Source organism: Stegodyphus dumicola, chromosome 1 (genome assembly GCF_044657685.1).
Source record: "Stegodyphus dumicola isolate Sdum_Otavi_A_Nest chromosome 1, ASM4465768v1".
In the NCBI taxonomy this organism is placed as follows: domain Eukaryota; kingdom Metazoa; phylum Arthropoda; class Arachnida; order Araneae; family Eresidae; genus Stegodyphus; species Stegodyphus dumicola.
This window is the reverse complement of record NC_140768.1, coordinates 234,562,998-234,578,453: the sequence shown is the minus strand read 5'-3', so window position 1 is coordinate 234,578,453 and position 15,456 is coordinate 234,562,998. Positions and strand designations below refer to the sequence as shown.

Below are 15,456 nucleotides of genomic sequence, written 5' to 3'. Positions count from 1 at the left end.
CGCATTGGTTCTCCTAAGCCTCGCCTACTAGTTCAAGTATTTCATTTTGAATATTAATAATAGTGCATAACTAGTGCAATCTCCCAGGGCGGGCCTCTTGCGGCTCCACGGAGTTGTTGCCTCTAGGTAGGGGAAGGCGTGGGACACATGCCTGTTTACCTCTGTTAAACATCAGGCGTCCCTGTCCTCCGTCACCTGTCACCTGCATTTTTTCCTCATTGCTTTGTACTATGGACTAATGAAAAATACAAAAATGTATTTCATTATCTCACTCACACGTTGCTGGTTTCTCACACGTTGCTGGTGTAGCAAAAATCATATTTGAAAATATTACTAGAAAGTAAGGATTTTTAGAATATTCCTAAAAAATAAAAATTTATAATAATACGTCCATTTATCATTGGGAGAACACAGCCTCTGACATGAGATCTCATAACTGATGGCAGATTCAATAATTTCCAAAGGTCAGTGAAAACACTTTATCTCGGTCTTCAAACGTTAAAATATGTGTAAAAGAGAAGTTTCATACTACAACGGTCATAGCAACGGTCGAACGAAATGAAAGTTAGCGACCTAAATACCGTTATATTCTCTAAATGTTACTCAAAGTTAGCTCTAAAAGAATTTTAGAATTATTTGAATCGACGCGAAGGAACATTAAAGTATTTTTGAAGTTTCTTGTTTGATCTAAATTCACATGAGAAATTTTGCATTTATTTTTCTTAACTAGTAAATTTATTATATTTATTATAAAAATGTATAAAGGGAAGGCACTAAAACAAGTAACATTTCAGACAAACGCATAGATTTAGAAATAAAACTTTATTCAAAATATATACTGCCTTGACTGAATTAAGCACTGTCTGTTCCCTTTATACATTTTTTATATGCCTAAAAGGAAGGATGATTTCGTGATGGACTTTATAAGCAGAAATCGATCGAATTCATATTATACACAGGGAATACTACGAAAACGCCAATGCAGCCTAGTTTGATAGGAATACAAACCAGAATTGAGTTACCAGTACTCAACTGTTTTCTTTAATCGGCCAAGTTAATTTTCTCCTAAAGAAGCTCATTAACGTTATAAAATATGTTTAAATTAAAGCTAATTAAAACTAGTCCATTGCGAATGCAAAATTTTAAAATCTTGACGGACTGGATTAAATAGATTTTGGAAAGACAAATTAAAACCTCAAAGGAGGGATACCATCATAATGGACTTTTAAGATAAACGGACTCGTACGAAAAAAATTATGAAACTTACCATGCAGCTAGCTCATTTTCCCAGATATGAACCCGGGTCCAAATGTGAATGCTTAGGGTCATTATCTTTTTCAGTAACAAATTAATAATATATACCCGTAATACCTATGATTTGTTATGTATTAAACGTTATTTTTTTTAAGCTTAAGTTGTTTTGCTTATTTCAGTTTTGATTTGTAATTGAAGTTCTATTTTTTTTATTGTTGTTTAAAGTGGGTTGTAAGTTTAAATTGTAACTTTTGTAAACTTTAAGTTTTTGGTTAGGTTGCTTTTAAAAGTTCTGAGTTGAAGTTGTTTAATTTTAATTTGAGTTTAGGGACTTAGATTTTTGTTTTTGTTTTAGTTGTTTTGACCCTTAAGGTTGTTTAACTTTTAACTTTAATTTTTTTTTATTTTAAAACTTTGTTGTTGCACCTTTGTGTGTTAATTTTTTTTTTCTTAACTTTGAGTAATTTAATTGGTATCCTTCTTTCTTTTAACGTTAAACGAATACATACTTTATGACTGGCAGTAGAAGAAAAATAATTTGATTCTATTTGTATTTCTTTTGGATAAATTGTGTTTAGTCTCAATTGGTGGCTGAGGAAACAATTATTACAGTGCTGACATTTTTATTATGTATTATTATGTGTAATTAGTAGCTTCATTTTTTTTAATTTACCAAAGTCATTTTGTATTAACTTAGTTCAGAGATTTTCACCCCTTGCCCTCTTTCCTTCAGCGGAAATTCTTATCAGCAGTTATACTGCACCCCAAAATTCCTTTCTGCTAAGCGTTCCACCATGTGTGGGGGGCGAAAGGCTTGATAGTTTTACCATCTGGGTTTCACGAAAAAGGGACCCTGTTTTGCTGGACCAGGCTAGCAGGCTGTTGTTCTACAGCATACTTATGGTGGGGGAAAATATACGTTGAGACAGAAGATCTGCATTATCGACTGGGACCCTGGAGCGAGGCTAGTTTCTTCCCCTTTGTTTCCGCCTGCAGTTGTGATGACACATTGGTGTGGCCTTGGAAGTTGAACGATGGAATGGATGGAATGGCGAGAAACGGCTCCTTTTGGTAGTCGGGAAACTTTTCCCGTGAAGATCCAGAGTGTGGGTTGCCTTTTTTGGCTTCCTGCTAGTCACCATCTACGCCAAGTTTTCAAAAAACGCGCCAGCTACTAAAACGGCTGCGCAGTGTTTTCGAGAGGCTTTTTCGGGAGACGGGGACAGTGACGGAGACGACAGAAGAGAGACGAAAAAAAAAAAAAAAAAATGAAATTTCACGAGAACTTATAAGATGTCAACTTGGACGAGCAGCTCGGAGGTGAGCCTCATTTTCGACGTAGCAACGTAAATTAACCAACACCGAAGAGAGGCTGCAACACCTATATTTCTAAAATCCAAAAATTTACGCTGTCATGATGGCCGGTGGAGGGAAGACCTGTGTCCTGCTGGTTGGAAGCAGTAATAGGAGGGAAGCCTGGCCTCCGAACCAATAGCTTGCTGAATCGCATCAACCTAACCCCTTTTTTTTCTAATTGCAGATACTCTCCCAAGTTTTCCTTGAGATCATAATATTCTCCTTCGCCGTTCGCTATTAAGTACTCTAACCAAACTCAAATATATGAAGGATCATTAATATGTTAAAGAAGGGTATGTCATCCTTTTCTGTTGTTTTCACATTAGTTCTTTAATTGATCCAGCCACCTCGTTTTATTGTAATGTTTAGTGAGGTCATGACTCTCTTTTATGTTTGTAATTATAATATTTTCCTACCTTAAATAAACGTAAGTTGATTTTATGCACCTGTTTGTATTTATTGTAATTATCTTTTACACTGGACCTTAAACATAGAATGGGTTTTGTTTAACACAACGCAACATCTTGGAATTTAAAATGGTTTACTTATCTTGCATTTATGTTTCACTATGACTGCTCACAATACTTAGTATGTTATTGTTACAATATTGATTGATATGTTCAGTTAAGTGACTTATACACACAGTTACCTATCGCATAGCTCAGAATGAACTTTTTCTCTAGTTGTTTCACAAATATGGTGTTCATTTGTAATTATTAAGTATGAATTTATGTTGTTTATATAACACATTAACATTAAAAAATGAATATCACGAAGATGGCGTAACGGTTTCACCTATGCTAATTTTCATGTTGTGGCATACTGGAAATCGTTGCTACTTCCGTTGGAGAGTCATCAAGTTGATCGATTCATGTAAATAAAATACAAAATAATGAACGAAGAAACCAACAAACGAAAGATACATATTTCGTTTGTCAATGCACAGTAACTTAAAATGAAAAATTAAATAGAAGTAACAGAAATTTTATATTTGAATCTTTGATAAAAATTAAGTGAGAATATAGAAATATTCTAAATGATTTTGATATAAAAAATGTCTCAAACTATAGTTTGTGTGATACGAATCGTACATACTCCGCGTGACGATAAATATGCATACTGCGGATTAAATATATAGCTCAGATGAGGTGTAATAGAAATGATAAGAACACTTATCTATTTTACACCAATCGCAATTAGCAAATAAATTGAATTAGGTAAGTTTTAGACATGCAAGGCCAACGCGACTGAAAGATAAAACTGCTGAACACAGGTAGTTTGATGTGGGTTCAAACCACGGCAAACGGACCGACTGGAGGAACTTTTCGTGATTTTACTGACCGGAGGGTGGAAGTGAATCATTTACCATAAAAAGATATCAGTTTATTAGAAATTTTTTCTTCTAATATCAGACGCTTGGAACGTTCTCTCAGTAATAAAAATATTGCCAGATTTTTCGGTAGCTTAAATTTATCTGAGTCACACTGAAATCTTTGGTTTGGTTTACTTGATAAGGACAAAGCAAACAAGATTATCTGCCAAATGAGAGAGATGCTCTCGTGGAAGATTCTCTAAAGCTTGTATCCACGTGACACGAAAACGCTTCCCATATAGCTAACTCGCTGGCGAAATTCGAACCCGCGTCGACTGCTATTACATATAATGAGATTATGAAAATTAGACAGAAAGAAAGCTATTAGTCATCAATAATATCGGTTAGATGAATATGCATCATAAGAAATGTAATATTCATCTAGTACGCGAGCTATCGCTTTTAGTTACATATTTTTAGATGGTGCCAATAAAATTGGCTATCGTTTTAATCATTTCTTTTCTCCATTTTATTACGCGTTCAAATATGAAAGCTACTGAATTTTTACTTCCTTGTAGGAATTAAAGGTTTGGTATGGGCAGGTGCGACTAGCATACCAAAACCAAAAATGAACGACGATACTTTTTCGTTAATAATTATTTCCATTATCATGAGGCCATTTCTTTATTTAATCTCCCATCGCCATTTTCAAACACAAAACGCATCCGGTTTCTCACACATTGCTGGTGTAGCAAAAATTATACTTGAAAATATTATCAGAAAGTACGGATCTTTCAAATATTCCTAAAAAATAAAAATTTATAATAATACGTCCATTTATCATTGGGAGAACACAGCCAGAAAGTACGGATCTTTCAAATATTCCTAAAAAATAAAAATTTATAATAATACGTCCATTTATCATTGGGAGAACACAGCCTCTGACATGAGATCTCATAACTGATGGCAGATTCAATAAATTCCAAAGGTCAATGAAATCACTTTATCTCGGTCTTCAAACGTTAAAATATGTGTAATAGGGAAAGTTTATATTATAGATAGCAACGATCTAACGAAATGAAAGTTAACAACCTAAATACTGTTATATTCGTCGAACGTTACTCAAAGTTTGCTTTAAAAGAATTTCTAAAGAAAGAATCTTTCGTTGCATTGTCATCAAGGGATTGGTGCAACGGTAGAAGTAAATAAATAATTAGATAAAATAATAAATAAATTTACTTCTTTCGTTGCACCAACTCCCTGACGAAGATGCAGCGAAAGATGTAACTATAATTTTTGATTTTTTGTTTTTGGCATGCTTAGCGCCATATTTCTTAAGGATTGTCATTGTGTCTCTCTTTTTTCATGTGGTTTATTCCGAGTTGAATACAGAATGGCTTTAAACGTATTTTTTTAAAGTTCGATAGCTGCTTTAAAAAATAATTGGCGACCTGAAAATTAACATTCTGGATTTGGTGACCTGCCGTTTAATTCATCTATTCTTCCAAATTCGAAATCTTTTGATGACACGTAACGCTGCTTAAAAAGGGTAACCAAAACTAAAAACTAACCAATTACAATTAAGATACAATAACACGCCGAATAAATATTAACTTAGAAGCCAAACAACAAAAATCAGCATCATATTTTATTTTCAAATTTTTCACAGGACTAGTTTCGATGGTTTTACTGAATCATCCTTCTCAGCTGCAAAAGCGCAAATGAACGATAAATATAATAATTATATCTTATTTCGTTCATTTGCGCTTTTGCAGCTGAGGATGATGGTTCAATAAAACCATCGAAACTAATCCTGTGAAAAATTTGAAAATATAACGCTGGTTTTTGTTGTTTGGCTTCTAAGTTAATAACCAATTACAGCGTATCTCTAGAATCGCAACTACTCTGGTATAGAAACCCCTGGCAGTTCACTTCTACTAGCTCCCACCTTGTTAATATCTCCTCGCTTTGCTGTCCCGTCTAAAGTGCCTGCCTCTTAAATTTAAGAATCAATGTAAGTAGCAATTTATCATATTTCATTATGATGGAATCACAAAAATATGATAAATTCTTATTTATTGTTTTGAAATGTATCGGATTTCATTATGATTGGATACCCATCAATGAAGATGATTTTATATGTGTGAAAATAAAGACTGGAAATTCTTCAAGTTCTCGTTTTGTTACCTTCATCTGTAAGCCTTCACGCTCTCCTACTACGACTGCAAACTAATTACTCTTCTATGTTCCCGGAATCGTGACATATACACATAACCTCTTTACTAGGCTTAAAAGTATACTCGTTATGAAAAAAGAAAATTACAAAAAGTTGGACTCCCGTACGACAAAAACTGACCGACATATCTAGTTTCAGTATTTGCAGTTTTTGATGTCATTTTCAACTTCCTTGAAAGATTGGTTAATTAAATTAGGATAATTCGAGGAAATAAGTTTAAATGAAGCGTATCACAAAGTTTGTGTAATTTATTAGGTCGCACAAGGAATCGTGTGGCCACATAACTTTTTTTTTTATTTTATGAAGTTATAATTATTAAATTAGGAAAATAATTAAATTTATTTAATACGTATTCTTTTTTTTTTTTCTCTTCGTGTACACAGAGATCTACGTAGTCTTACATCCATATTACATGTTCGGGGAAAGGAAGTATTGTAATCAAGAAAAATTCCGCTATTGGAATGCAATTTAACGATGTTTTTGCGTGATGCACGGACATAATAAAGCACTCTTTTTCCTAAAACGAATTATAAAACTAATTTAAAATGGATTCAGAAGAGCTCTTTTCGTGGAGTCTGTATGTACGAATGTATGTATGTATGCATTTCGCATAACTCAAAAACGAATATCATCAAAATGTTGAAATTTTGTGTATAGGATTGCTATAACATATAGGATTGCTATCACCTCCGTTTGTAGTTGCAATCGGCCGCACGCAAAAGTATATAAATATATATGAACCCACTCTGTTACTAGACTGCGTGAGCTCAATTTTTTATTCTTATTTGGTAAACTGTGCTTTTTTGCTTTAAAAATGGTTGAATTATGTTGTTCTTATCTTCCGGTTAAGGTTTTTATGCCTTTAGTTAATCTGCATGCAATACTGGTAGAATTATCAATAATTTAAAAGTTGTTTAAGTGCGGCTAGGCCTAGTTTTTTTTACCATAGCAGACATATTTGTTTACATTTGAAACTTAGCAGAACAGTGCATTTGTTGCCACTTTAGAGAAAGTAAGCTTCCTAACAACAAAGATAACGCCTTCTTTTATTATTGCGAATTAAATCATGTTTAAGGCATTCTGGAGTTATCATTTAAGTTATTAAATTATCCCATATATTTACTCAACATAGCGTTGACAACAAATTAAGTCAGTTTCTACGCCTTTAGTGTCTTTTTGCCGAGTGGGGCCAAAAGGAAAATTTTAATTTTGTGCCCTGAAAAATCTGCGTTTTTGTCTGCTGCCTGAAATGCTCGTTTTTGCTCAAAACCCTAATTTTAATTGTAAAAATTGCTTTTTTAATTGTTTTACTGTTTTTCGTGTTTTATGTTTTTCTATATCTTTCAATTTTTAATGAAGATACTTTGAGGTTTTTACGTTTTTGAGTGTGCGAAGTGAGAACTGAATTAATCGAAAGAGAAATATATCTCTAAGCAAATTCGAGGAAATAAATGTTTCGTATTAGTAGCACATATTGTCACTTGTCTGACTCGGACAGACGAGAATGCACATTAGGTAAGCGGCGCTGAATAGTCTGAGAAACTGTTTCTGTTTTATTTGTTTAATTTCTTTTATACATTGTTTTAGATTTCTTATGGTATTTGAGTAGAATATGAAGCAACGATTAGATAATTGTTCAAATGACAGAATTTTTGTGTGTACTGAGTTATAAAATGAATGAAATGTAACGCTGTTAAGTGAACCTAGCGCCAGAGTGTCGTTATGGTAAATAAATACAGTGAATTTTAAAGAGTGCATTTATTCTATTATGATTTATGCGCTATCGACGAAGAAGAATTCAATAATTTTAAATGAAATGCAGGAAAAACTGGGTATAATTTAATATTTCTTACATGTGATGCACAAATAAGATTTTTTTAATGCGAGAAATTTTTTATTAATAGATGGCTATTTTAAAATCAACACTAATTTAGGTCTCATCTAAATTTCATCCATTTTTAGAAATTTTACTTTTTTTAGACTGAAAGATATTTATTTAGAAACTGCATCATTTTATTTAAGTACAAAATAGTTGAATTTATTTCTGCGTTGAGCAATACGTGCAATAATTACATAACTGGCGATTCTGAAGTATACCAATTTACGCATAAATAAATTAAAATCGCCATAATTTGGCAAAAAGGGATCTTAAAAAATCCGATGTGTACATCGCATGACTTCCTTGTACGGAATATTAAATTATACGCAGTTTTTCATTTAAGGGGACTCATACACCTTAAAACCCATAAGATGTTCGAATAGGTGACTGTTGCAAGAATTGGGATAACTTATTGATTTTAAAAGCAATTACTACAAACTTTTTACAGCTGACTACGTATAATAGCTGCTTTCTGAAATAGTAATCAGAAAGTTTGTGTTGCCAGAAATATTTTTATAATTTAATCCGCTTTGTGACAACATTTTTCGTAATGTTTCCAACTTGCGCGTGCAGTTTAAAACATTCTGTTTCATAATTTAATTCCATATTTAATATATAGCTTTTATAACATTTGGAAACTATTGTGAACCTAAAATTTAAAAAATTTCATGTTAAATTTTTATTTTATTTTGAGTTGAGTTTATAAAATGTATTTTATTTAAAAAATTTTTAATGTTTTCACTCATAAAATTTTTCAATATTAAAATATTCATCAGATTTTTGGTTCAGTTAGAAAATAGTGCCCATATAAAGAATTCCATCCAATTTCAAGTATGTACCATTAGCCATTTTTAAAATATCATGCGCGCAAGGTGGAAACACTGCGAAATATTTTGTCACAAAGAGGATTAAATTACAAAAATATTTGTGGCAACACAAACTTTCTGGTTACTATTTTCCAAAGCAGCTATATTATGTAGTCAGCTGTAAAAAGTTGGAAGTAATTGCTTTTAAAATAAATAAAATATCCCAATTCTTGAAACAGTCACATACTCGAAGATCATGAGGGGTTTAAGGTGTATGAGTCCCCTTAAATTTATTCCTCCACTTTCATTAGAGATATATTTCTCATGCAATTAATTCAGTTCTCACTTCGCGACAAAGCAAACTTACATAAAACCTCAAAATATCTTTATTAAAAAGTGAAAAAAAATAGAAAAACATAAAACACCGAATACAGTTAAAGCAATTGAAAAACAATTTTTGCAATTAAAAGATTTTCTACGCAAAAACAATCAGCTCGGCCAGCGGGCAAAAAAACAGATTTCTCGGTGCGCAAAACTGAAAGTTTTCTTTTGGTCCCACTCGGCAAAAAGACACTGAAGGTGCAGAAACTGACTTAATTCAATATTCTGCACATATGGCTGCTGCGGTAAAAAAAAAAAAAAAAAAAAAAAATAGGCTAAGCCACACTTGAGCAGCTTTTATATTGTTGACAATTCTATGACTATTCCATACAGATTACTAAAGTCATAAAAATCTTAAAAGGAAGAGAAGAACAATATAATTGAATCATTTCAAAGGAAAAAATACACAATTTACCAACATATAAGAATAAATAAACTGAGCTCACGGAGCCGAATAACAGTTTCAGTGCACTTGTATTTATAAATATATATATATTTATGTACTTTTGGTGCGGCCGATTGCAACCATAAAGAGATGTGCACAACTGCATGCTGTATCATATACGACATGCCAGCGTTCTGAGGCTACTGGTTTCTTGAGTCATGCGAGATGCATGCATACATACGTACAGACGTCACAAAAAATCTCTTCTGAATCTATTTTAAATCCTTTTTCCACCCCGTTTTGGAGAAAAGTGTCCTTCATTCTGTCTTTAAGTACAGATGTCAAGCAAAAACATCGTTAAATTGCATTTGATAGCGGTCAAAATGGATATTTTCGCTGAAATAGGACACCCGAAAATTTTCGCGATTGCAATACTTCCTTTCCTTCGTGCAAGGAAGTAAACAGAATAAAATTCTTTTTCAACATTGATTAATATTCGCTATCGATTTCATCTTTACATTCTTAGAGCTACTTACCATATTTGTTCTTGAATTTTATAAAGTTAGATAAGACTGTTTACAAACTAATATTAGATTTCATACGAAGAATTTTATCCGCGTACTCAAAGTATATTTCAAGTGAAAATAAAATTCTCAAGCAGAGAAATTTCTTTACGGTTTTGCATTCCAAACATATTTTTTAAAAATATTTTTATCCATGAATTTTATAAAATCATAACTACTCCAAGAACGAAGTAACTGAACGACTAACCCCTATAGGTGGATGTTTCTCAATATACGTGGTGGAAAAACATTCGGAGTTCAATAACAATCCCAAATATTTGCAAGGCTTAAAGATAATAGTATATTTTATTATTTGCTACTAAATTAAACAGAAATCCGTTGAAAAACTTTTTTATACTTAATTTCATATGCTAATATAATGCATAGCATAGCATAGCAGAAACTGGATTATGCATTAATTTTGGAACTATCATTGTACAATTAAAAGAGGAGACAGATAATAAAAACACCTTCACCCCTCCCTATAGATATGAGCAAATCGATAACGAAAATCCATTTTTAACATAATACGTTTTAACATCGAGAACAGCTTGAAAACTGATCATATTACAGCTTTTTAGTACACATTATCGTGGGAATTAAATATTTCAAAAAATTTAAATAAATGAAGTATTTAAAAATATTATTAAATATGAATTATTATTAAATATTTAAAAGAAATCGAAAACAGCATTTATCTGCGATACGATAAATAAGATATTTTTGCATTTTCTGCAAAGTGCTTTAATTTTCAAGCTAACATACATACAGACATAACATACATCATATGTGATGATTTATTTTGTTGAAGAGAATATTAGAGCTTGATTAGGGAATGCACCAAATCACGTTTTAGTCACGGCGGCCGAAACACCTGGTGCCTAGATTACTGGAAATTTCAATGTACTGGATGACAGGAGGGAAGAAACACGAACAGCTTTGTAGTTAAATATCATTTATATCTGGAGGACTAATTTCTTAGCACTTATCATCTCAATTGGCAGAACGCCCTACAATTTCAGACATGCAGTTTATATTTTATCTAAAAGATATAAGTGACACGTTGCCAGCAAGAAGACGAAGAGTTGAAAGAGAATGCGTAGTGAGTTGCGGTACTATTTATAAGCTTGGAACGTCTTTGTTTTAATCCTGAGCAGCTAATGGGCAAAAGATTTCGCATTATAGTTACTGCAGGGAAAGCGTGATGTAATATAGTGCACCACGGAGGCTTGCAGGAGTGATGTATGCAATTATATTTAAGAATTTAAAGGACCATTTCAATTAAGTTTAATTTAGTAATTTTTTCTATCTTACATATTTATCTTTACACACAGACTTTACAAATATGTCTGTGTGTAATAGATTTTGAAGATATAGCTGTAATAGACTAGGGGAGGTTTGTTGCGTATGACAGACTTGCAGACAAACATCACCTCAGAATCATAACCTTTTATTATCGAATAACACTATTCTTTAGATGCACAATCTGCTTCACTCATTATTATGGGCACGCTGTGCAACCCACAATTCTTTGGAAGCTTATATCTTAAGACAATGAATGGATAATAAATTAATTAACCACAACATGTTAGTTGCAAGGTTATTTTTCTTCCTCTGTGAATTCTTTTTGTTTATTGAACTGCATCAGAGGCTGGCAGAAAACAGAAAATGATGCTTGAAAGAGTGACTAATAATCAAGTTTCTTCCAAATAATATAATAGTTTACATAATTTCAAACACTTTTGAAATTAGTAGAGACAAATGATTCATTTCACGAATAAAGGAACTAAGCTTAAATATTGAAAAATGAATCACTCATCGAATGTATTTCCTCTACCTAATGGGTTTTTTTCGTAACATTTTTCTTCGCCGCTTTCAGTAAGAATGCAGTATCTAATGCTTATAATGTGCCAAAATACTTCCTAAGGGACTGCTCACGTTATCGTAAAATTTCTGGTCAGTAACAGGCTGTTAGTAGTTAAGAAGCAATCGCGAAGGGCCGCCAAATTTATATTAATTGATAATTTTAAATAGAGTAAACCCACCATAAATATATGCTGTGTCTAAAAGATAAGGCAAGACAAAAGATCCAAAAGTTCAGGTGAAGTGGGTTCCTTACATCATAAATCTACCACTGTCATCAAGTTTTGGGGAGTCAAAAGTTACAGGTGGTGTCTTGACAGCACGGAGGCCATCTCCTGAATATTCCACATTATTCAAAGACTGATAACTGAAGAGATATTTATATATTATACAGGGACTGTCAGGCACATTTTTAACATATTTTACAAAAATAAGGTACACATTTGAGAATTTTATTTCGTATGCATAATCATACATACTAATAATCTTCAACTTTTATAAGATTGGCACCCAATTATAAAATAAAATGTTTTGCAGGCGGAATCACATGCCATTATTTGAAAAAAAAAATGTTTAAAATCATGTTTCAGCTAACTTTTAAAAAAACAGTAGTTTATTTGCATGCGATAATACTATTATAACAACTGAAAAAGAAATTTCAACCAGAAATCTTGATATGGGATGTATCAAAACATGTAAACATTATTAACAGAAAATTTCCGCGATTTTTCTAATTAGATTTTAGAGCATCAAACTAGATCAAAACCTTTTAGCCGCTAACACAAAATTCAAAAAGGTTAACAAAATTTCAACATTTATAAATATTCACAAACTTCTAAAAGGCACTAAAAATATTTTCCACAATTTCTATTAGTTTTTATTTAAAATATTTTACAACTGTAATAATCACTGGAAAGGATCATAGTTACAAACGTTTTTATTTACATGATAAATAAGTATTTCTCTAAATTATCTCTTTATTTTTTTTAATGATGCGAAATGGATTACAGTCATTTGTAAATTAAAGAAAAATGAAAACCAAAACTTACCTCGAACTGTAGATATCGTTAACTTGTTGCTTTTCGCTCTTTTCCAGCAAACTTCCCGTCGGAGTGGTAAAAGTGCCGTATTCTTTGGCATCGTGATTAGATGCGTGCTGCTTGTCCCCCATTATGTACACAAAAGGACTTTAACTGTATCGTTTATACAGTTTTAATAACTTGTGACCCCTGATAGCGGATAACTTTTGAGTTGAACTTTGCCGTACCGGCGAAACAATGCTAACTTCTTTCTGTCTGCATGGAGAATCAACTCGTTTATTGCAACCGTAGAGAGGAGAAATGCGATTCCAACCGTTTGGCGACGTATCGCTTCTTCGTGATAAAATTGTGATGGCGTTTACTTATCTTGCTGCAGACGGTAGCACGTACTTCACAGTTACAGAGTGCGATCTTTGACCCTTTTTGTACGTGATACATGCTATGCTGTTTTTTATAGCTTCAATTTCGAAGTTTAGAGCCTCATTTAAATTAGCCTGTAATCGGTTTTATGTAAAAATGTTTCTAATTTCTGAAACAGTGATTATTAAAAAAATTCAAACTGTCTCTACTGAAGTTAAAAAATTAAAATTTAATAAATACTAATTTACACTCATGTATTTAAGTGAACGAAATTCAAAATAACTGGAAATTTTAATCTGAGGACAGAGAGGTACTGTCGCATTTTACGAAGAAATCACAATTTCTGCAAGCCGTATTTAAACCTCATTTTAAAATATTGTTTTTTCTCATTTTTATTTCATATTCCATTCAATAACTATCAAATAAAAATATGTTAAAATTCTGAAAAATCCGAACGATATATTATATAAGACTATTGCAGTGGGAAAGCAACCGAATAATAAATACTGTGTAAACAGCATCTTCAAATGAGCATAGAATAAATTAAAAACCTTCATCGTATTTCCCCGATTCCAACTTAAGATTTGAAGAGTATTATTAATGTCTTCTAGTATGTAACTGCATCAAAACTTAAAAATAAAGTGTGTAGAGTGAGCAATATATTTTCTACTTATCCATATTATCTAAACCATCCAGGAAACAGAGATTAGCAGTTCTTAGAAGAAATGCTGAAGCGCAGACCAGCACAGAATCGCACAAATTTTTTACTTCTTTTACGTTAAACCTATGAATCATTTACTGCTGCCATTTAACGAAAATAATTCTCTAAGCTAAATTAAAGTAAAAGAAAAATAAGTATATAGGTGTCATACTAATATTCTTCAAATGAAATTAAAATATTAAAGAATTTTTAAATCTAAATTAGGCACTGATAAATGTATACATAAATATGAATGTACTGATAAATGTATATATACTAAACACTAGCAGTTATGTTTGCAATGCACAATAATTATTTTTCATGTAAGGGAGTTTTTTGTGCCAACAGCGACGTATTGCTCTAGAGCAGCGGTTGTCAACTCTTAGAACTTCACGGACCACTACATATATAATTTTACATTTGGCGGACTACTAATATGAATTTAAAAAAAGAAAAAAAAAAGGTAAGTACATTTATACAATAATAATCAGCAAACTGCACATATTTCGATCACATTGAAAAATTATATGAAAGTACAAAAATCTTAGCTTCTTGTACAGAAAGCTTCACATTTCCATATCATTGAAAAGGAACTTCACGAAAAGCAAGAATAAACCGGTAAATACCAAGCAATATCAATAAACTGATAGTGCTATGCCGCCAGTTTTTAATTATTGTAAGCATAATAATCATCGCTTACTCAGCAATGGCACCATCGATCAACAGTTTGACAAAACAAAAGCAGAAACTTCCAGTGATGCAATTATAAACAAGAATGCAGATGGTTCTCATTAAAGTCCATCAAGTTGCCTATTGAAACGGAGGAAAACTGTGTTAGTAACGATTACAATAGCATATATTTGCAATTCAAAAGTAAAGAGAATTCCAGTTCGCGCTATTATTAATAACAGCAGCATATCCATGGATGTCATTTCTCACTTTCAAATGTCGCTAGCTACACCTGCAAAAGTAGCTAAAGAGTCGCTAAATTCAGAAGGAATTTATCTAAAAGTAGTAGCTATAATTTAAAAAAGTATAAATCCATATTCTATAATAGATTTTGTTACTCGTCATGTTTTAAACTGAATCTTCATAAAAATATAAATAATGTCCTAATTTTTCTGCGGACCATCAAAAAGGTTTTACGGACCACCAGTGGCCCGGGGACTACGGGTTGGCGATCGCTGCTTTAGAATGTTGCTTAGCTTAAAAAAGTTGAAAGTATTTTATTGGAGGATGGAAAGCTTTCAAAATTAATATTGTTGAAAATAAAGCGAAACATATTGTAGAATGTGAGGAGTTAATCAGAAATGAATTATTT

At 32.2% G+C, this 15,456-nt stretch overlaps 1 protein-coding gene across 2 annotated transcripts in view; it reads right to left on the bottom strand.

Annotated features, from left to right (window-relative positions):
* LOC118182982 (prestin-like) overlaps positions 1-13,333 on the bottom strand; it is a 125,361-nt gene extending 112,028 nt beyond the window's left edge. For both annotated transcript variants that reach the window (XM_035352375.2, XM_035352376.2), the window contains exon 1: positions 13,085-13,333. In XM_035352375.2, the coding sequence (XP_035208266.1) occupies positions 13,085-13,206 (122 nt within the window). In that variant the 5' untranslated portion in view covers positions 13,207-13,333. The remainder of the gene's footprint in view (positions 1-13,084) is intronic.
* Positions 13,334-15,456: the final 2,123 nt, after the last annotated feature.